The sequence below is a fragment of the Scyliorhinus canicula genome, chromosome 8, assembly GCF_902713615.1.
Source record: "Scyliorhinus canicula chromosome 8, sScyCan1.1, whole genome shotgun sequence".
Lineage (NCBI taxonomy): Eukaryota > Metazoa > Chordata > Chondrichthyes > Carcharhiniformes > Scyliorhinidae > Scyliorhinus > Scyliorhinus canicula.
Window position 1 is genome coordinate 151,034,190 of NC_052153.1, and position 23,859 is coordinate 151,058,048.

General features: G+C 46.9%; 1 protein-coding gene across 1 annotated transcript in view; it reads left to right on the forward strand.

Annotated features, from left to right (window-relative positions):
- Positions 1 to 23,859, forward strand: part of tnpo1 (transportin 1) — a 212,440-nt gene that overhangs the window by 33,545 nt on the left and 155,036 nt on the right. The window contains 2 exon segments of the mRNA XM_038805431.1: positions 14,669 to 14,782; positions 15,419 to 15,494. Coding sequence (XP_038661359.1) covers positions 14,669 to 14,782; positions 15,419 to 15,494 — 190 coding nt within the window.

Genomic DNA, 23,859 nt, shown 5'->3' on the forward strand with positions numbered 1-23,859 from the left:
TCAAGACCGGGGAAAAATTTTGCATGGTCGTCGACTATAGCGAGACCATAAATCGCTTTACGCTCCTAGACACGTATCCCTCCCCAGAATTTGCAGACATGGTTAATCAGATCGCCCAATATCGGCTATTTTCCACAGTGGATCTGAAGTCTACATACCACCAGCTCCCAATCCGCCCGGAGGGCCGCCACTACACGGCGTTCGAGGCCGATGGCCGCCTCTTCCATTTCCTCCGGGTTCCCTTCGGCGTCACTAACGGGGTTTCGGTGTTCCAAAGAGCAATGGACCGAATGGTAGACCAGTATGGGCTGCGGGCCACGTTTCCGTATCTGGACAATGTTACCATCTGCGGCTATGATCAGCAGGACCACGACGCCAACCTCCACCGTTTTCTCCAGACGGCACAGAAATTAAATCTCACTTATAACAAGGAGAAATGCGTTTTCCGCACAAACAGACTGGCCATCCTCGGCTACGTCGTGGAGAACGGAGTCCTGGGCCCAGACCCGGACCGCATCTTAGAACTCCCCCTCACTCATTGCCCCAAGGCCCTCAAACGGTGCTTGGGGTTCTTTTCATACTACGCCCAGTGGGTCCCCCAATATGCGGACAAAGCCCGCCCACTCTTTAAGGCCACACTATTTCCCCTGTCTGCTGAGGCGCGCCAGGCCTTCAGCTGCATCAAGGAGGACATCGCCAAGGCAGCCATGCGGGCGGTGGATGAATCCACTCCCTTTCAGGTTGAGATCGACGCCTCAGAGGTAGCTCTAGCGGCCACTTTAAATCAGGCAGGGAGGCCCGTTGCATTTTTCTCCCGTACCCTATCCGCTTCAGAACTCCGACACTCCTCAGTCGAGAAGGAAGCACAAGCCATCGTGGAGGCTGTTCGTCACTGGAGGCACTACCTCGCAGGTAGGAGGTTCACCCTCATCACCGACCAACGATCGGTTGCCTTTATGTTTGACAACTCGCAAAGGGGCAAAATAAAAAATGATAAAATCCTTCGGTGGAGGATCGAACTCTCCACCTATAGTTATGATATTAAATATCGACCGGGGAAGCTCAACGAGCCCTCGGATGCCCTATCCCGCGAGACATGCACCAGCGCGCAGATCAGCCGTCTGAAAGCCATCCACGTGGACCTCTGCCATCCAGGGGTCACCCGGCTCGCCCACTACATCAGAGCCCGAAACCTGCCTTTCTCCAATGTGGAGGTAAAAGCGGTCACCAGGGACTGCCCGATCTGTGCAGAGTGCAAACCGCATTTCTATTGACCAGACAGGGCCCACCTGGTCAAGGCTTCTAGGCCCTTTGAACGCCTTGCGATCAATTTCAAAGGGCCACTCCCCTCCACTAACAAGAACATTTATTTCCTCAACATCATCGATGAGTTCTCCCGATTCCCTTTTGCCATTCCATGCCCCGATATGACCACCCACACAGTCATTAGGGCCCTGCATAGTGTCTTCACCCTGTTTGGTTTCCCCAGCTACGTGCACAGCGACCGGGGTTCGTCCTTTATGAGCGACGAGCTGCGTCAGTACCTGCTCGACAAGGGCATCGCCTCGAGCAGGACTTCCAGCTCCAACCCCGGGGGAAAGGGCAGGTGGAGAGGGAGAACGCGACGGTCTGGAAGACCGTCCTACTGACCCTCCGGTCTAGAAAACTCCAAGTCTCCCAATGGCAAGAAGTCCTCCCAGACACGCTCCACGCAATCAGATCCCTCCTCTGTACAGCTACAAATCAAACCCCTTACGAGCGGCTCTTCATTTTTTTCTAGGGGCACTACCACGGGGGTCTCACTTCCGGCGTGGCTGAGGACACCAGGCCCGGTCCTCCTGAGGAAGCACGTCAGGGGGCACAAAACTGACCATCTTGTGGAAAAGGTGCGCCTCCTCCATTCCAACCCCCAGTACGCATTCGTGGAGATACCGGACGGTCGACAGGACACAGTATCCCTTTGGGACCTGGCACCCGCTGGATCCAGCCCCCTCCCCTACCCCCACTGAGGAACCCCTTACCCCGTTCCCTATGCTGCCGCCCCCTCGCGCCCCCGATTCCGCAAGCTCGACCCACCGGTTCCACGTGCCAGCACCAGCCCGCCCCCAGTCTCCGGTCGAGCCAGAGGTGTATGAAGTTTGGACGAGACCCGCCCCGGAGTCGGCCATCGTACCCCAGCTCTCAACACCCACCCAGCCACTGCAAGAGGCTGCAACCCCGGTGCTCCGCAGATCGAAACGAACAATTCGTCCACCGGACAGACTAACTCTGTGAGCCACCACCCCCGCCGGACTCGATTTTTTCACAGGGGGTGAATGGGGTGAATGCAATTCACACGGTATTATAATATGTATATATGTAAGTGCAGTTGCACTACCTGACCACCAGGGGGAGTAGCTCTGGGAGTACTCGAGAGGTTGTACTGGGCTCCTCCCTTGGCTCCGCCTAGGACTCCACCCCCCCCCCCCCCCCAGGAGCTGCTATATTAAGTTCCGTGCCACAGGATCAGCCAGCCAGTTCACCGAAAGTTCAACGGCTAACAGGCTGGCTCTGTTGTAAGTATATTAAAACCGCTATTCTAATCCTACAAGCACGTGTCCGTAGAATTGATGGCTCCAACACTGGGCTCCGCCCATGATTCCTTCCCCCCCACTGGTTGTATAAAACTTGGCAGTCGGAGCCTGCCTGCCAGTTCATCTCGTCACAGGCAGGCTCTGTTGTAAGACGATTAAAACCACTGTTCACTTCTAACCACGTGTCGCGTGAATTGATGGTCTCATCACCCCGTATCATTTATCTCCAAATAATTCTAGATGGCCTCCCCCACCCGTCTGCACACCCCCTCATCTGCTAACAGTCCTACATCCAGTCTCCATTGCGGGAGCTGACCCCCCCCCCCCCCCCCCCCCCCCCCCCCTTCCTTGCTCACTCGTAAGTCCACCCAGTGTGGGGCATGGTCTGACACAACGATCGCCGAATACTCGGCATCCACCACCCCCGCCAGCAAAGCCTTGTTCAAAACACAAAAATCAATCCGGGAGTGCACTTTGTGAACCTAGGAGAAAAAAGAAAACTCCTTCACTCTTGGCTGTCCAAACCTCCACGGATCTGCCCCCCCATCTGTTCCATAAATCTTTTCAACTCCTTCACCGCGGGTGGCACCCTCCCTGTCCTGGAACTCGACCGATCTAACCTCTGTTCAATGACCATATTGAAGTCCCCTCCCATGATCAACCTACGTGAGTCCAGGTCCAGGATCTTCCCCAACACCCGCCTCATAAACTCCACATCATCAGTTTGGTGCGTAAATATTTACTAAGGTCACCAGCATCCAACTTCCATTTACCATAACATACCAACCCCCCTAAATCTGCCACTATGCGCCCTACCTCAAATGAAACCCGCTTCTCAATTGAGATCGCCTCCCCCCCCAGTTTTATAATCTAGCCCCGAATGAAATACCTGCCCAACCCAACCCTGCCTCAGCCTAGTCTGATCCACTACCCTCAGGTTGTCTCTTGTAACATTGCCACGTCCACCTTCACACAAGCCCCTAACCGGCCCATTCAGCCCTTCTGCCTGGCCCACCTCAAGATCTGCTCCTTGGAACCCCAGGAACCGGTGCAATCGCACCACCATCGCCCTCAGTGGCTCATTCATCCGCGGCTTCCTCGCAAGCGCTCTGTGCGCCCTGTCCACCTCTTAAGGGCCGAGTAAACGCACCTTCTCCCAACAGCTTCTAGAGCATACGCGCCGTGCATGCCCCTGCGTCCAATCCCTCAATACGCTCCGGGAGACCAACAATCCCCAGGTTCTGCCTGCGTGACCTGATCACCAAATCCTCCACCTTCTCTTGCAGCCTTTTCTGGTGGTCCCTCATCAGCCCCATCTCCGCCTCCATCGTGGTTAGCTGGTCCTCGTGCTCAGCCACCGCGTCTTCCACCTTCTTGATTGCCTGCTCCTGGGCTTCCAATCTTTGCTCCACCCGGTCAATCCCCTTCTTAATCAGGTCCAAGTAGTCTTGCCTTTGCTTGGCAAAGCTCTCCTGGAGGAAGTTCACCAGCTGCTCCGTTGACCACTGAGTCTGCAATCCCTGTCCCTGAGCCTCCACCATGCTTTCCTGTGTCGCTGACTCCACTCTGTTTTGTCAAACAATCTCTTTGCAGACGACTTCTGGTCCACGACTCCATAAACTGGTGGGGAATTCTTATTCTCTTCACCAGCCTCCAAATTTACCACTCAAACTCCCCATACATTGGGGGAAAAAGGTCCCAAAAGTCCACCACAAGCGGGAGCTACCAAATTAGTGACCTCTCACTCCATGGCCGCCACCGGAAGTCCAGATGCAAAGTAGTTCTGATAAGAAACATTCTGGAATTTTATATTTCAATAGAACTGAGACTAAAATACAGTCTCTGACTGAATTTCACATTATTTTTAGTTTCTATTAACTGACACGTGCTAAAAGCCATGGAAGAAACAACTAAAATTAGAGTAAATTGTGACATAGCTTCAAGGTACATGACATCAGTGACTGGTGCGAAAGTAATGAGGGGGGGGGGGGGGGGGGGGTCAGTTAGCTCCATTGGCTGGGTGGTTGTTTTATGATGCTGAGCGACACCAACAGCAGAGGTTCAAATCCCGTATCAGCTGAGGTTATTCAGAAAGGCCCTGCATTTTAACCTTTCCCCTTACCTGAGGTGTGATGACCCTTGGGTTAAATCACCACCAGTCAGCTCTCAGAGCAGAGAGCAGCCTCTGGGACTTTGGCAACGTTTAGATTTTACTGAAGTAATACATTTTTGATGCATTTCTGAGAGTTCTGTTGTGTACAATGGAGTTGCTAGGTTGTTCTGAAGCGAAGATGCTGGAGTGATCATGGAGTGTGTGTGTGAAGTGTACCTCCTCTGTAAAGTTACTTGGGCATAAATGGGGCTGCCATCTAGCATTTCTAGGACCTGAGCCATTTCCCCACCCATCGATGATTGCATTGCACTGTGGGTGGACTATGGCAGAAGAGTCACGTCAACATTTGCAGATGCAATTAAAATAGTGAGTGACTTCAGGAAGGTACTTGGCTGAATTTTAAAAAAATATAGAGGAGAACGAACAAAGGCCCTCCAAGCCTGTGCCGATCATGTTACCCTAACTTTAAAAAAAAATCTTCTGCCCTTATTTGGTCCGTATCTCTCTATTTTCTCCCTTTTCACCTATTCAGGTACCCATCCATATGCCTCTTAAATGTTGCTAATGCTAAAAAGGAAATAAAAAGATCAAAGTGCATGAGAATAAATGATCAAGTAACTTAAAAGGGAAACTAAAATGTTTAGAAAAGACATACATAGTAAAACAATAGTAATTGGAAGGGTAGGGCCAATTGGAGCACATGGCTGAGTTACCCGACAAGGATAAGGCAATGTCACAATAAGAGATTGTGGGGGAGGTGTAGTAGAGAAATTGGATGGAATAAAAATAAAGCGAAGGTAATAAAAAGGTTGGGTTTTTAAAAAGAAGTTTGGTTAATTCTCAAACTAGAGAAATCACCTGGTGCAGATTGGATGCATCCAAGGTTGCTTGTGGAAGTAAGGATGGAAATTGTGGAAACTCTGGCCCCAATCTCCTAGTCTTCCTTCAAAAAAGGGGGGGGAGGTATAAACCTTGTAATCATGGTCAGTCAGCCTGATGTCAGTGGTGAGAAAACATTGTGGGGCATTAATCCAGGACAAAATTAATTGGCACTTGGAAAGCTATGGGCTAATGGGGGTTGATCAGCTCAGTTGGCTGGACGGTTGAATCACAAAATTACACAGTGCAGAAGAGGCCCTACAGCCCATTGAGTCTGCACCGACACATGAAAAACACCTGACCTACCTACCTAATCCCGTTTACCAGCACTTGTCATAGCCTTGAATGTTATGACATGCCAAATGCTCATTTTTTGTTTTAATTTAGTGTCCAGTTAATTTTTTCCAATTAAGGCACAATTTAGCGTGGCCAGTCCACCTACCGTGCACATCTTTGGGTTGTGGGGGCGAAACCAGCGCAAACACGGGGAGAATGTGCAAACTCCACACAGATAGTGACCCAGAGTCGGGAACGAATCTGGGACCTCGGCGCCGTGATGCAGCAGTGCTATCCACCGCGCAACTGCTGCCCTGCTCATTCTTTGTAAAGGGTGTGAGGCAACCCACCTCTACCACCCTCCCAGGCAGTATATTCCAGTTGGTTTGTTGATGTGAAACGACACCAGCAGCGCGTGTTCAATTCCTGTACTGGCTTAGATTGTCATGAAGGCCCTGCCTTCTCAATTTGGCCCTTCGCTTGAGGTGTGGTGACCCTCGGGTTAAATCATCACCAGTCAACTCTGGCGAGAACAGCCGATGGCCCTTGGGAACTATGGCGACTTTTATTTCATAGGCTAATGAATGAAAGCGAGTACAGATTTATTAAAGGCAAATAGTGCTCGGCAGATTTGAGCACTGAAGTAATTGGGAGGGTTGATGAGAATAGTGTGATTGATGTGTATATGACCTTGAGGGGCTGGTTTAGCACACTGGGCTAAATTGCTGGCTTTTAAAGCAGACCAAGGCAGGCCAGCAGCACGGTTCAATTCCCGTACCAGCCTCCCCGAACAGGCACCAGAATATGGTGACTAGGGGCTTTTCACAATAACTTCATTGAAGCCTACTTGTGACAATAAGCGATTTTCATTTTTTTCACTTTTCTGAAAGGTGCTTGATAAAATGACACAAAATATATCTGTTGGCAAAATTGAAACCCGGGGATGAAAGGAATGGCTGAAATTGGTAAGGAACAAAGCAGAAAATAATGGTGAATGATTTATTGTTTTACAGACTGGAGGAAAGTGGCAGTGGTGTCCCTCCTGTGTTGGTGTTGGGTCAACTGCTCCTTGATGCTGTATATTAATGACCAACACTTGGGTTTACTGGACATAACTTCAAAGTTTGCAGATGGCAAAAGCCTGGAAATGTGATATAAACTGTGTGGAGGATAGTAGCAAACGTCAGAAGAACATAGAGTGGTGAAATGTAACTCGGGAGTGTGAACTGATTCATTTTGGTAAGAAAATGGTACAATTTTAAAATGGGTGCAGGAACGCACCTGGAGTGTACATAACTGAAGTCTTTGAATGTGGTAGGACAGATTGCAAAGAGTATTTAAAAAGTTGTATTGCGTCTTTGACTTTAGAAATAGAAGCATATGGAGTTACTCCAAGACTTTATAAAACGATTAGGTCCCAGCTGGATTATTGTGTCCAATTCTGGACTTTGGGATGGATGTCAAAGACCTTTGAGAGGACGCAAAGGAGATTTGCGAGCATGATATCAGGCATGAAAGACTTCAATTTTGTGGAGAGACGAGAGAAGCTGAAATGGTTCTCCTTAGGACAGAGGATTATAGGGAAATTTGATGGATATTAAGGGAGTTTTGATAGAATAAATAGAGAATCTTTCTGGTAGCAGAAGGATCAATAACCATAAGACACTGATGGGAGGTAATTGGCAAAATAACTAAAATTGACAGCACTGAAACAATTTTTATACAGTGAGTTTTGAGGGAGTCAAGTAAGCTCAGAAATTATACAGGAGTAGAACAAAGACATGGGGCGCGACTCCGACCTCGATATGCTCTCGCTCAAGTCAAACTAGGGCGGTGAATAGCGGGAGAGGCAAAACCTAGGAACCGTGCCAGTTGCCAAACAGTTTGCGATGCAACCGGTCCCTAGGCAAAATCGGGATCTTGCCATAGCGTGGTGAAAAATCAATTGTCACCACTTAAGCCCCATTTCCTTACAATTAACGGGAGCCACCCCTTAACCTACTGCATCCGGTCATTTATCGGCGTCCCCAGCAAGTGGTCATGCTGATGCCGCTTAGTACTCCTTTTTTAAAAACGTGAACCTGGCAGAAGGGCTTCTGCCTGTGTTCACAGGCAAAGATCCTGGAGTGTTGGGCATGCCACCCAGTCCTTGGCTGGGGCTGGGGTCCCTCTGCAAGGGTGGGCTGCCATGGGGGGGGCAACCTCTCGTGGCAACACCATGCCAACCGCTGGATCGTGTTTACCCATTCCGGGGCAACCCTTGTCCCTGTCTGTCTGCCCCACTGACCACCCATAACCCCCACTGACTGCCGAGACCTCTGGCCGTGCGGCTGAAGGCTACTGCTGATAGGGAATTGGCAGTCATGGTTAAGTGAGCACTTCACATAACTCGTGGATTCCCTTGGGTGGGTGGTCCATGTAGCATGTGGGAGTCATTGCCTAGCATCCCAATCTGACCGTGATGCCTGGACATTGTGCCTGAACACTACGGGAGGCAACACCACACATGCAGCAGCCAATACCCGAACATCCAGGGGATGGCACTGCTTCGGAGACATTTCCACGGCTGGAGGGTGGGTGAGTGCCATGGGGAGGGAATCATCACTTGGTCCAGGTGACGTTACGAGCGGTCCCTGGTACAAGGTCTGGGGGGCCTGCTGTGGCCAGGTGTGCGTGCACAGGGGTTCTGGGTGTGGGGGGGGGGGGCAGGATCAATGGGGGAATGGAGGGTCCTGGGGTAGGAGCCACAGCTGCTTGTCAGTCCAACACCCTCTCTCAATTCCTTGCAGACGTTGAACGCTATGGCAGGGATATTGGATGCAGAATTTACCCGAGTGGTGCTGCTGCTAGGCTAGGCGGCCAGGCGGCAGCACAGCAGCAGTGTCAGCAGATGTTCAAAGCGGAGGCCCATGTGGCGGAACTCGCCCCACACCGTGAGGACCTGGTCGTCCATCTGGCAGGAAGGGACCTGGGGGGGGGGGGGGGGGGGAGGGAGAGAGTCCCACGACGGCTTAGGGTGCACAGGCGTCGCTGACCATTTAATATAATAATAACATTTGAAAAGAAGACGGACAGCGTGTGCTTCAGGATGCTCCGCCTCAACAAAGAAATGGTGTGACACCTGTGCCATGTCCTTGCAGACGTGGAGGAGGAGGACATCCGCTCCCATTGGCCGTCAAGGTCACCCCGGCTCTGAACTTTTACGCCTTGGGATCATTCCAGGGCTCGAGCGGGGACCTGTATGGTATCTCGCAGACCACATCCCACATTGCATCCGACAGGTCACAGATGCCCTGTATGCCCGAACGGAAAACTACATAATCTTTAACATGGAGCAAGCACAACAAGGTGCCCGGGCATCGCCGGGAGGCCCCAGGTCCAGGGGATCACAGATGCCATGCATGTTGCCCTGCGCTCACTGGGCCATCTGGGGTGCCCTATGTAAACAGAAAGTAGTTCCCCATAACATACAGCTCGTGTACGACCACCAGATAAAGATCATGCTCGTGTGTGCACGCTTCCCGGGGAGTGTCCACGACAGCTACATCCTGGGGCTGTCGGTCATCCCGGCTTCTTCGCAGACCACCCAAGGATGAGCGGATGGCTTTTGCGGTATAAGGGATAACCGCTGAGGACCAGGCAAATGATGCCAGTACGGAGGCCAGTGACCGAAGTGGAGACCTGGTACAACGAGGCCCATGTGGCCACCCGGGCTGTAATTGAGCAGTGCATCGGACTCCTCAAGGTGCAGTTACACTGCATTATCCACTCCGCTGGTGAACTCCAGTACATTACCTGGAGGGTCACCCACTTTGTTGTGGTCCACAACCTCGCACAGCAGCGGGGCGACGTGCTGGAGGTCGGTGATGAGGAACATGTGTCCACCTCTGAGGAGGATAACGAGGACGTTGAGGTGACATTGGACCAGCAGGGGTTGGTGGACGAGTCAGGGTAGGAACCTGAGGTCCAGCTGGAGGCTGCAGGATAGGCACAGCAGCGGGGATCCGGCAAGCCTGGAGGACCAGGGAGGCCATCATACTTGTCTGATTCACCTCGGACGTGGCCTGGTCCGTAACCCCCCACTCCCATTTCCCACATCACTCCAGGGTGTTGGGTCTAGGGGCTGTTTAGCAATAGGGGCTGTTTAGCACACAGCTAAATCGCTGGCTTTGAAAGCAGGCCAGCAGCACGGTTCGATTCCCGTAACAGCCTCCCCGAACAGGCGCCGGAATGTGGAAACTAGGGGCTTTTCACAGTAACTTCATTTGAAGCCTACTCGTGACAATAAGCGATTTTCATTTTCATTTTTTTTCATATGTCAGCACCGCCGCGGGTCAATGTCGAGGGTAGGGGGGTGATGATAACCCGCTGAGAGCTGAGCGCCGGTGCTTCTCAATCTATGCCATAGTCTGACTCCTGCCTATCTGCTGAGTGCTCGTTCACACCCGTCACATGCACACGGTGTGCCCGAGGAAGGAGATGCCTGGAGAGATGGGCTAAGGGTTCGGATGTTGGCTCGCATTGCGGATGAAAGTGACAGAGTCATCATACTGGTTGTGCACAAAGGTGTTTCATGTGTAATACAATTCCCCACACTCCCGATGGTGCTGTCCCACTCCCCCAGTGATCCTCGATGTGCTTGGCATTCCTAGCTCTATTAAACGTGGAGGTTTATCCCCAGGATGCACATCAGAGGTGAGGCAGCCAGCAGCTTACCACGTCCCGTGGCCTTCGATGCCCCTGGTGGACATGCTGTGGGGCCAGAGGGCCCCTGCGCACTTGTCGATGGCACATGCACAGCTGTGCTGCACTGTCCTGTGTGCTGGCTGCAAGACGCGGCCTCATCAGAGGGGTGGATCTCTGGGGAGCTGATGGCCACAGGTCAGGGTTGCCAACCTCCTCCCTCCTGAGGTTTACCTTGGGACGGACGGGCAGCTGGTTCGAGCCCCGGCTGCCCCTGCATCATCTGGCACTGCTAGCCCTGGCAGTTCCCCATGGTCCGCACCATCCTGCCGACACCCTTGGCAATGCTCCTCTGTGACTGGGACATGCTCTGCAGTGCCTCGGCAATGCTCACCTGTGACTGGGACTATCTCCACAGCGCCTCAGCCGCTCCCATCTGAGACATGTCCCACAGATCTTCATCAAGGTCCACCTGGTACTGGGTAACATTCCCCGGCGAGGCGGACTGTCGAGACCCTCAGCCATAGCCGTCACCGACTGCGCGAAACCTTGGACACCTTCACTACTGGAGCCAACGTTGTGCACCAGACTCTCCACTGCGGTCACCACCCCAGCAGTGTTGATCTCGGTGCCACGTAATGCTGGCAACATCCTTTGCGCGCATAGGCTCTGGGACTCCTCCAAGCGGCTACGGATCTGCTGGAGTGTCACTGACATCTCCCTCTGAATGTCCCGGCCGCTCCCGAATTTCTCCCTCAGCTCCGGGAGGCTCCACAGTTCCACAGGCTAAACATCAGGCTGGGACCCAGCTGTGTCTTGGTATCCAGCAGACCTCAAACTGCTGTCTCACCTGGAGGTTCCTGCCTCCACCTGAGGTGCACCAGCAGCAGTGTGGTGCTCACCAGATTGTGCCCCAGAAGACTTACATTTCCCACCGAGTTGTGTGACCTGCACTGGTGGAGGGTGGGGATGCCAGCTGTGCCGCGACTATTACGGTGGCATCCTTGGAGCTTTCCTCTGAGGTGGTCTTCTGAGAGGCTGGAGAGGGTGCTGCCCGGTATCGGCTGTCGCCGCCGGTTGGAGGACCCGTGGGAGAATGGACATGTGGTCAATGGAAGGGATGGGTCAGTAGGCAATAACAGCTCGCGTTTGACAGGTCCCCCAGGTGGAGCCTGGTGGTTTCTTACCTCTGTAGCATCCGCCAGCCTCCGCGTGGGTGACCACTCTGTCTTCGGCCACACGTGTGGTTAAGGATTGGGGGAGGGGGGCTGAAGGGAAGGCTGGGGGGGGGGGGGGGGGGGTGGAGTGGTGGATGCTCCCGTGGGGGCAGACAGATGTTGGGGTGGGGGTGCGTTGGTGTCTACTCACTTGTGCTGCTGGTGTAGGTCATTGACTTCCTGCACTGGAGGCTTGTATTCCTGGTCACACTCCTGGCGCTCACAGCTGCCGCCACCTCATCCCAGGTAGCACTGGCTGCCCTATGGCTGACCCTCCTGGACCCTCGGGTATCAGGAAATCCCTCCTGGCCTCCAAGGCATCTAGCAGCCTCCCCAGGTCAGCGTCCCCGAATCTTGGGGCTGGTCTCCACAGCGCCATTGTTGTGAGCTCTTAGAACATAGAACATACAGTGCAGAAGGAGACCATTCGGCCCATCGAGTCTGCACCGACCCACTTAAACCCTCACTTCCACCCTATACTCGTAACCCAATAACCCCTCCTAACCTTTTCAGTCACTAAGGGCAACTTATCGTGGCCAATCCACCTAACCTGCACGTCTTTGAACTGTGGGAGGAAACTGGAAGTTGGCTGAAGAAGTGCAGCTTAAGCGCAGTGCAGGTGAATTGGCTGGTGAGCCTTCATTTGCAGCGAGAAGCCCATGAGGCCTTGTTAAGTGAACCAATTAACGTTGAATAGCGTTGCCGGCCTTACTGGGCCGAGCACCGGGAAGCTCGCGGCAATTCCTGCTCGCTACAACGCTTTGAAATCTTTCTGGAGAATCGTACCTATAAGCTTCAGGTAAGTAAATATTTAAGAGGATCAGCATGTTGGTGCAGTGGTTAGCACTGCTGCCTCATGGCTTCGAGGTCCCAGGTTTGATCTAGGCTCTGGGTCACTGTCCGTGTAGAGTTTGCACATTCTCCCTGTGTTAATATTTATTGTCGCAAGTATGCTTACATTAACACCGCAATGAAGTTACTGTGAAAAGCCCCTAGTCACCACAGTCCGGCGAGGGAGAATTCAGAATATCCAAATTACCTAACATCACGTCTTTCGGGACTTGTGGGAGGAAACCAGAGCACCCGGAGGAAACCCATGCAGACACGGGGAGAACGTGTAGACTCCACGCAGACAGTGACCCAAGCCGGGAATCGAACTTGGGACCCTCGAGCTGTGAAGCAGCACTGCTACCATTGCGTGGATTTCGCCCTCACAACTCAAAGATGTGCAGGCTAGGAGGATTGGCCACGCTAAATTGCCCCTTAATTGGAAACAATGAATTGGGCACTCTAAATTTATTTTTAATAAGTAAATAGTTAAAAGTAGAAGAACCGGTCGAAAGAGCTATAACGGGGTAAGGGATTCTATGTTTTATAACACCAGGTTAAAGTCCAACGGGTTTGTTTCAAACACGAGCTTTCGGAGCGCAGCTCCTTCCTCAGGTGAATGCGCTCCGAAAGCTCGTGTTTGAAACAAACCTGTTGGACTTTAACCTGGTGTTGTAAGACTTCTTACTGTGCTCACCCCAGTCCAACGCCGACATTTCCACATTATGTTTTATAAATCATGGTAGAGTTCAAAAACAAAAAGATAGTGCTGAGTAAGGCACAGTGAGAATGCTATGTTCAGTTTTGAATATCCTCATGAAGAATGCTAAGACACTGCAGAACATTTGAAGGAGATTTTATTTATTCGTTCTTGGGATGTGGATGTCACTGGTAAGGCTAGCATTTGTTGTCTATCCCAGATTAATCTTGAGAGTAGCTAAGAGTCAACCACATTGCTGTGGGTCTGCAGCTTTACGTAGGCCAGACCAGGTAAGGATGGAGATTTCCTTCCTAAATGACAGTGAACCAAATGGGGTTTTGTGACAATTGGTGGTAGTTTCATAACTCTGCCAGATTTGGCGCTTCCGTAATAGATACTGAATAAACTGGGGCTTTAAGATAAATGTGTTCAAAATACTTTGAAGTCAAATTTGATTAACTATTCCACTGATCAGTGCATTTGATTTTGAAAAGACAAATTTAAGGTAAAGATTAAGGTGAAGATTAATGGGGCAAGTCGGAAATTGAACGTTAAGACAGTAAATGTTCTACAAGGAACTGTGGCTGAATCAAATATTTAATAGTGGACAAACAATTCAAAAACAAATGTCACATACGGAACTGGTGATGGAAGGAATCGGACAAGAAAACTGGCGGAAACATCATGTGCTAAATGTGAAATTCTGCGACTTGAAGATATTGGAAGGATGTGTGTAGTCAGATTGCACCTAAGCACGAGGGTGGGAATAAACGGGACAAAAATGTGTAATAGGAATTTTTAATTTATTTGTGGGAATTCTGTTGATGGATGATGCAGTCAAAGCAACATTTTCTGATGGAGGACCAACAATGAATGCTCAGTTGTTACTCTGTACCTTACTGTCTACACAGAACTACGAGTGTTGATTTTTCTTCTATTTACGTGAAACAATCCACGCCAACAAAGCCGTTTTCTAACATTTTTTTCTCTTGCTGGTTCATATAATCTTTTTCATCCATGAACCCAAATTCTAGAAATGCAAGTGACTCTAGGACCCAGAGAAGGAGATTTGCAGGCTTGTGGTTGGACGTATGACCGGTTGCGCAGTAGGACCCGGAGAGGGAGCGAGGCTTTCAGTTCTGTTGTTTGACTGGATTGAAAATTCGCCATGAGTCTGTTGTTTTAGGCCTTGGCAGTGCGGTGTCAGTAGGATTGTTGTCACGTTTGATTGAGGGCGAAGAAAACGCAAAACCCGTAAAGTGCAATTAGGTCTGTAAGAAATTAAGGAGAGTTTAAATTTTGCTTTGCGGGCCAAGAGCAGGCGTTAATGGTGAGCCCTGTGAGTTAAATGTGTTTGTGGTGGGTGGTGTTTGACCCGACTCTCTCTATCTCGTTGCAGCAAACCAAGATGGAGTTCGAGTGGAAACCCGACGAGCAGGGGCTCCAGCAGATCCTGCAGCTACTGAAGGAATCGCAGTCTCCAGACACGGCTATCCAGAGATCGGTTCAGCAAGTATCCTTTTCAAAGCGGCCGGCCTGACTTATTTTTCTTAAAATCGCTCATCGAAACGTGCACGGCCGGAAAATGTTCCTTATTGTGTTCGAGACGAGAGGAGCAAGAATGAAGCAGTTAGGGGTCGCGCCGAAAACGGAAAGACTGAGGGGCGACACTTTACCCCCCTTTGGAAACGTGTCTCAATTTTTCTAAATTGAAATATTCGTATGCGTCTTTCAAAAAAAAAAACTGGTTTCACTATTACCGATACAGTGCACTACCACCAGGCTGAACGTGAAGCCTGTGGCGTATGCAGTTTTACGGAACCTTTTTTTAAATGGTGCTTTAACGCGAATGGTATGCTTAACACACCATCGCCATGCGCCTCACGTTGTATAAACTGGTTGATGGGGGAGGTGAATATTGCAATAAGCTGTTTTAATTACCACGAGATCTTTTATTCGTTTCAGTTAAACGATAAACTTACATCTGTTTTTGCAGATTTGGTGATTTGATAAACTAACTTTGAATAGATTAGACGACGCTTTCAATTTGATTTATATTTGATGTGGGAAACTGCCATACTTTATTTCAAAGGTGGCCAATATTTGTAGTTCCTTGGTTGTGAAATATTTCCTTAGCTTTTTTTAAAAGAAATTGGAGCAACTTAATCAATATCCAGACTTCAATAATTACCTGATTTTTGTGTTGACGAAGTTAAAAACAGAAGGTAGGTGCATTTTCGTGGTTTTGGGTTCTAAATTTATCAGTCAAAATTTTGAGATCTGATTTATAATGTGTCAATTTTGGTACTACCTAACCACCATTTGGCTGATCTCCTCCCTTGGTGGTCATCTGGGCTATAGATCTTAACCATTGGTCAAGCTTTCTTAATTTTAGAAAAGGTTTGCATGTCTACAATGTCTGTGGTTTATTCAACCGTTTACAATTACGAATTATGTTCAAAGTTGATTGGAGCTTTAGGCTACTGAAATTGAGGATCAAAATTTCAAATGTTAGAACATCATAACACTGGATTCAATAATAATTTATACTGAAATATATATTCATTTTTACATTAAGCATTAGATATGCAGTGAAGAAGGGTAGTTGCTTGGGCCACTTCAAATTTTGGCACACCTGTTGTGGCCAGCCTGACTTTATCAGCAACATGTTTGCATTATAGTTTTCTTGCAATCGGCATTTAATATTTTTCTCTTATTTCTGACCTCATAAGGTTGGGTCCATGCAGCTTGATATGTATTGAAAGTTCTGCGAAAAGAAAAGCTCTTCAGCTGAACTGTGCTCTTAAAATTGAAAAAGGTTTACACTTGGTGATGACCAAAGTGCCTGTGTGTTTTATATATTAAAACTAGAAGTTGTTAGGAAGCAGACATTTTGTGTTGATCTGAATCCTGATGTGATGAATAGGAAAACTGCTCATGTTCACCATCCCATTGTGGAGTGAAATGTCATGATGTGGCATTTGAAGTGGTGGAAATCAAAAATCTGCTACTTCTGGCACTGTGAAACATGTAATAGGTGACTTAACAATTGCTGTGCAGATAACTATTTTAAAAATGTTTACGAAATAATTTGCTTAATATAGCACCGTTCAAATCCTCTATACCAGCAAACAAGTTGAACTGTACTTACTGTTTTGAGGCAAATGAAACAGTCAGTTTTCACAGATGCCAGTGAGAAAATGTGGTTAGCAAAAATAAAATACTGCGAAAGGTGGAAATCTGAAATAAAAATATGATGCTAGAATTGCAGCATCAGGCAGCATCCATAGGGAGAGAAACAGGATTAACATTTCAGGTCTATGAACTTTGATCGCAACTGGCTGATAACCAGTCATTTGTAGTGGTGGGTTAACGAATAAGCGTTGATTAGGATATTTATTTGTATGGGCGCCATGGCAGCACAGTGGTTAGCACTGTTGCTTCACAGTGGCAGGGTCCCGGGTTGGGGTCACTGTCAGTGCGGAGTCTGCACGTTCTCCCCGTGTCTGTGTGGGTTTCCTCCGGGTGCTCCGGTTTCCTTCCACAAGTGCCGAAAGACGTACTTGTTAGGTTAATTAGCTTTTCTGAATTTTCCCTCTGTACCAGAACGGGCGCTAGAGTGTGGCAACTCAGGGATTTCACAGTAACTTAATTGCACTATTAATGTAAGACTACTTGTGACAATAATAAAGATTATTAATAGCTCGCTTGACTAACATTGACTGAGTGTAACACTTGCACAGATTTTAGATTTGTCTCATTGGTAGCATTATGTTGCCAGAAGAGAGAGACCTGTTCATATTATCAGCTAACATGGGGGGTTGAGGGGGAGGGTCGGGGGGGCGGGGAGTGGTGTAGTGGTATTGCCAATGGACTAATAAACAAGAAATCTGGGGTATTGCTCTGGGGATCAGGGTTCGAATCCTGCCACTACAGATGGTGAAATTTGAATTCAATAAAAATCTGGAATTTAAAGTCTAATGATGACCATGAAACCATTTCCGATTGTCGTAAACACCCATCTGGTTCACAAATGTCCTTTAGGGAAGGAAATCTGCCATCCTTACCTGATGTGCCCTACATGTGGCTCCAGACCCACAGCAACGAGGTTGACCTTTAGCTGCCCCCTCAAGGGCAATTAGGGATGGGCAATAATTACTGGCCCAGCAACGCCCACGTCCCATGAACAAATTAAAAAAAATATTATTAAAAATGTCCAGTTGAAAATTTGAATTGCATTGGCTTTCTGCCTTAAAAAAGCACCATAGGCATTTTGTTTTCTGATACTTCGCTGTTTTACCAGATGTCCTGTCTTGAGGGAGTATGTGATTACATATTTTAATATATGCTAGCTGTAGAAATCAACCTAATTTAATTTTTTTAAATATCCTTAAAACTTGCATTGTGAGGGGCATCTTTTTATTTAAAAAAAATCTTATTTCACAGTCTTGTCCATGAATTAAAAGCCTGTTTATCATTTAAGTTATGTTATTTGTTTCCATTGCAGATGTGTATTTGTTTACCCATTAGTCTTGGGTGGATATATTTCAGTGGTTGCTGTCAAACACTTAGTGCAGTCGCAATTAGCGATGGGAATAAATGCTGGCCTAGCCAATGAAGCCCACATCCTGTAAAAATTAATACATTTAAAAAATATATACTCAGAGAAGCCTTGACGTTGAGTGTTGGCATGACCACTGGGTTTCACAGGCAGTCATTGTTGCTTGTATTGTGAAACCTGAAAGAGATTTCCAGAGTTCTTACATTGCTTGTCTCAGGAGGCAAGAGTGGATGAATTGTGTGGGCGCATTATTGATTTATTGGGAAGGAAATATAGATTTATTGGAGTGGGCTTGATGGCCTCAGTCTTTTCTCACTATATGTCTGTATTCATGTGATATTTTCAGGTGAGATCAGAAATGAGGACACTGTCTGTTATCAAACCTAGGGTACTGAGTCTGAATGTAGTTAACCTGGTTGAAATCTGCTACCTTGTGGGGAGGAGGTGGCGTAATGGTAGTGTCACTGGACCAGTAATCCAGAGGCCCAGACTATTGCTGTGGGGACATGGGTCCAAATCCAACAGGTTAACAAAATCTGGAATATAAAGCTAATCTCCGTAATGATGACCATGGCAACTATTGTTGATTGTCATAAAAACCTATCTGGTTCACAAATGTCCTTTTGGGAAAGGAAATATGGTTGACTCTTAACTGCCCTCTGAAAATGGTCCAGAAAGCCACTTAGTTCAAGGGCAGTTTGGGATGGACAACAAATGTCTTGTCAGTGACACATCAATCCATGCGCAAATATTTTAAAAAATAGCAAACCTCTGACCTTTCTGTTCTGTAAAGCTCAGCTACTAACTCGGTATACTTGCTTAGCCACCTGCTTAGCCAGCAGGGATGCTGTGATCCACTTCTAAGGGCAGTTTGATTTGTAAAATGGTTTAAAATAGTGTCAATAGTTAGATAAACATGAGCAGATTCTAGTCATATTATTCATTCATTTAGTCAACTCTAGGGATGTTTGTCTGCCAAGATGGATTGCGTTCAGTTAGTTCCAGTTGCTGTGAAATGGCTTGACTGAATTTAAAGAAAAATACTATTGAAGAAATTATAAATAATGTGAGCAGTTTTTTTGATTTAACTTGAGTCACCTGCTAGTGCTTTAATTATGACATAGGGAGTTGACTTAACGTACAATTAATGTTGATTATTATGTGACTGACTGATACTGACTCAATTTTTGCATTGCCTGCCCTCATAATTTGTTCAGACTAGTATTTCATTGTTTTTGATGCAAATATCCAAAAATGAACAGCAATGATGGAAACCAATGTTGTTTGTTGCGTGGATTTAATTTTTAATGCAGAAATCCAGCTAGTGAGATTTATGTTTTAGGGTAATGTGTTGGGCTGTAAGAATTGAGATATACGGATACCATATTGATTAGGAGCCATGAAAGCTTTGTTATTGACTTGACAGGCAAGTTTGCAATGAAAATGTCACCGATCCAAAATGTTAACTCTCTTTCTCTCTCCACAGACACAGCTGGACCTGTTGAATATTTCTGTATTTTCTGTTTTTATTTTAGATTTCCAGCTGCTTTTAGACATGTTTGTAATATGTCTTTTGGTAGTGATACGAAATGTTTGGTAATAGTGTGATGAATTTAGTTTTTCTTTGAGCTATCTCTAGCATCTGAATTGCTAACAATTTCTTTTTAGAAACAGTACTTGGAGACAGAATATTCCCTAAGTTTTGCTGAGATGATTGTTCTTCAATGCTTGCAACAGCAAATTGCTTAATTATAAGCATGAATGGAAAAATGCTAGCTATATGAAGTCCAGTTCACTTAAAGCCGGTCCTCGCCCTTGTACCCAGCTCAACCTCTTTTTTTTTTTCTCCCAGGCTCCCAGATTTTAAAAATGTTTTAATAGGTATTGTCAACTATTTTTCCATTGCACCAAAATAACTTGAACTCCATATTCAGTAAATGGTCAGCAGTGTACTTTGGGAGACTAATATCCCTACAATTCAATTAGTTTTATATACAGTTTAAAAATGATAAGTCATTTTAGTAAAAGTTATTTCAGTCCAAACCATTTCGCAACACTCTGAAAATGCTACCTTTTTAAAATTAATGGTTGGCCTAAATTCTTGAAGACGGTAAGCGGATTTCTTGTTTGCTAACTGGTTTGAATTTACTTTTTATAATCTTATCTGGAGTGAATCCAGTCAGCTTAGTTTGTGCATTAGCGCAAAGACTGCAGTGCAGATACAAATTCATTGGATCCAGTTGTACCTAATTAGAGTAGAGGTACTGTACACCATGCTAGCTCACTTTGCTTGGAGAGGCATTTGATTCATTTTGGATTAAACTGGGCAGTGGTTTGTATTGTTGAAACCAGTAATAATCACACAAGACACTGGAAATGCGCAGTAGGTACCCCAGTATTTGGAGAGAACAGGCTGATTCATGTTGTGGTTGTAGATTCTTAACATATTAATTAATTAATTAATTAATTAATTAATTAATTAATCTTTATTGTCTTACATTAACACTGAAATGAAGTTACTGTGAAAAGCCCGTAGTCGCCACATTTCTGCGCCTGTTGGTGTACACAGAGGGAGAATTCAAAATGTCCAATTCACCTAACTGCATGTCTTTCGGAACTTGTGGGACTTTATTGGCGTGCGATATTTACTACTTTTGCTTCAAAACCATAATCAGATTTATTGTTATAAACTTGAGAAATATAAGTTAATAAGCATATTGTAGAGTTCATGTAAACGTTCATATACTATGGTTTCATTGAATGTGAATTCCTATTGAGTGGAAAGTATAAAAGACCAGTGTATATAGTTGAACATAAACTGACCCTTGTTACTTTGTCATTCATAAAGTTGTAGGAGCAGGAGTAAGCCATTCAGCCCATCAAGCCTGCTCTGCCATTCAGTATGATCATGGTTGATCACCCAATTCTGTATCTTTTCCCCCCCACTCTATCCCATATCCCTTTACGCCATTGGTATTTAGAAATCTTCTGAATCTCTATTTTAAATATATGCAAACGACTGTGCTTCCACAGCCCTCTGGGATGGAGAATTCCAAAGATTCAGAATCCTCCCAAGTAAAAATAATTTCCCTCATCTCTATCCTAAGTGGCATCCCATTTATTTTGAAATTCTGTCCCCAGGTTCTAGAATCCCAATTAAGAGAAAAATATTAACGGCATCTAGTCTGTCCCTTCCTCAGCTTTCAATGAGATCTCAATCTTCAAATCTTCAATCCAGTCTCTCTTCACAGGACAATCCTGCCATCCCAGGAACAAGTCTGGTGATCCTCTGTTGCACTCCCTCTATGGCAGTAATGTCCTTCCAACGGTAAGGGGACCAAAACTGAACACACTACTCCCAGATGCTGTCTCACCACGGTTCTATACAATTGAAGCAAGACTTTGCGACTCTTGCACTCAAATCCGATTGTGACAAAGACCAACATCCCATTAGCCTTCCTACTTGCCTGCTCTATCTGGTTGTTAGCCTCCAGTGATGTATTGACTAGGATATCCAGTTCCTTTTTCACATCTAATCTCCTAATCTCTTGCCATTAAAGAAATCCTCTGTGCATCTGTTCTTCCTACCATTTTTCCACGTTATATTCCATTTGCCATGTTCTTACCCACTCACTAAGTCTGTCCAAATCCTCTTGATGCCGCTTTGTATCTTCCTCACAACAAACATTCTCCTACCTAACTTTGGAAATACTACATTTGGTCTCCACATCCAAATCATGAATATATATTGTGAACACCTGGGGCCCAAGTACTGATCCCTGCGGTACCCCACTAGTCACTGTCCGCCAGTGCGAGAATGAACTTGCCAGTGCCATTTATTCCTATACACTGTTTTCTGCCTGTTAACCAATCCTTAGTCGCTCGTTCCTAGGATCTCAAATTCTGAAAGATTTTTTGTGTCTTTCTCAGTGGAGACAGGCAGAAAGTAATAATTTTGCTTCTCGCCATTTCACTATTCCCCATTATAAATTCTCCTGACTCTGCCTGAAATGGACCAATATTTGTCTTACCTAACATTTCCTTTTTAGGTAAGCTTTCACAGTTCTTTTGCTAGTTTACCTCATATTTTATTCCACCGTTCTTTATCAGCTCCTTGGTCCTTTGCTGTATTAAAACCCTCCCAATCCTCGTGTTTAATGCTATTCCTGACAACTTTAATTGGCCTATAAAATCTTTAACATCCTTTGTTAGCCACAGTTGATTAACTTCTTTTAGGGATTTTGTGCCTTAAAGGGATGTATAATTGGAAAAAAAAAATTATTCTGCTCTTTCCCATTTTCTCCCCAATTTAACACCCAACAATAAGCAATAACCAGTAACGAATGCAAGTCAATCCCCATATCAATAACAACGATCCCATCCTCCCACCAAACCCCCAAACATTAGCCCGCATGTTAACATAAACAACTGACAAAAAGGAATCTAGGAATCGGCAATAGTCACCATTAACACGTACACCCCCTCCCCCTAATGTTCAATGTGATCCAATTCTCAAAAGTGCATAATGAATAACGCCCATGAATTGTAGAACCCCTCCGTCCTTCCCTTCGGTTCAAATTTGACCTTCTCAAGAGTCAAGAATTCCAGCAGGTCCCCCTGCCACGCCAGGGAACAGGTTGGAGAGGTTGATTTCCACCCAACAGGATCCGCCTTTGGACGATCAACGAGGCGAAGGCTACAACATCTGCCTCCGCACCCATTTCCAACCCCGGCTGGTCCGACGCCCCGAGTATAGCCTCCCGAGGGCCCGGGTCCAGTTTCACGTGCACCACTTGAGGGATTACCCTAAAAACCTCCTTCCGGTAATCCTCCGGCTTTGGACAGGACCAAAACACATGAACGTGGTTTGCACCCCCTCCCGCAATGTTCACACACATCTTCTACCCCCTCAAAGAGCCAGCTTATCTCCCCCTTGTAAGGTGTGCTCTATATGCCACCTTCAGCTGTATCAGCCCCAATCTCTCTCATGAGGTGAAGGCGTTCACCCTCTGGAGCATCTCACACCAGAACCCCTCCTTCATACCCTCTCCCAACTCTTACTCCCCCTTTGCCTTGATCCCTTCCAGCAGTGCTTCTCTTTCAAAATAGCCCGTAAACCACCGATACTACCCCCTTCTCCAGTCCCCCTGTCGTCGTCAACTCCTCCAGCAATGTGGAATCTGGCTCTTCTGGGAAGCTCCGTATCTCCTGTCTGGCAAAGTCTCAAACCTGCATGTATCTAAATATTTTCCCCTGCTCTAACCCATACTTCGCTCCCAGCTCCTTCAATCTTGCAAACTGATTCCCAAGAAACAAATTTTTAGTGTCCTAATTCCTTTCTCCTCCCATCTCCGAAAATTTCCATCCCATGTCCCTGGCTTAAATCTATGGTTGCCCCTAACCTGAAGTGCTGGCAAAACTGTCTCTAAATTCTCAACAAAACTATTGCTACCGGACTCCCTGAGTATTTTAAAGGAATGTATAATTGCTGTAAACTATATAATAATAATTTAAAGACTGTGCATTGCCTATGTATCATAATTTTTAGTTATTTTCTCAATCTACCTCAGCCAATTTGCCCATCATAATTTCCATTGTTCAAATTTAACACTGGCTTCAGTTTGAATTACATCACTTTTAAACATCATGTAAAATTAATTTTACATTGTGCCGAGGACCCGAGTTTGATCCTGGCCCCGGGTCGCTGTCCGTGTGGAGTTTACACATTTCCCCCTGCCTGTGGGTTTCACCCCCACAACCCAAAAATATGTGCATGGTAGGTGGATTGGCCATGCTAAATTGCCCTTGATTGGAAAAACAAAGTGTGTACTCTAAATTTCTATTTAAAAATAAATATATTATTAATTAGTCCTTCTTCATTAGATCTAAAATTGTCTGTTCTCTAGTTCAGTGTTTTTCAAACTTTCTTTTCCCGGGACCCACTTTTACCAACCGGCTGACCTTCGCAACCCATGCTTGCCGACTTTCGCAACACACTATTTTTGCTTACCTTTAATGCAACAGGTGAG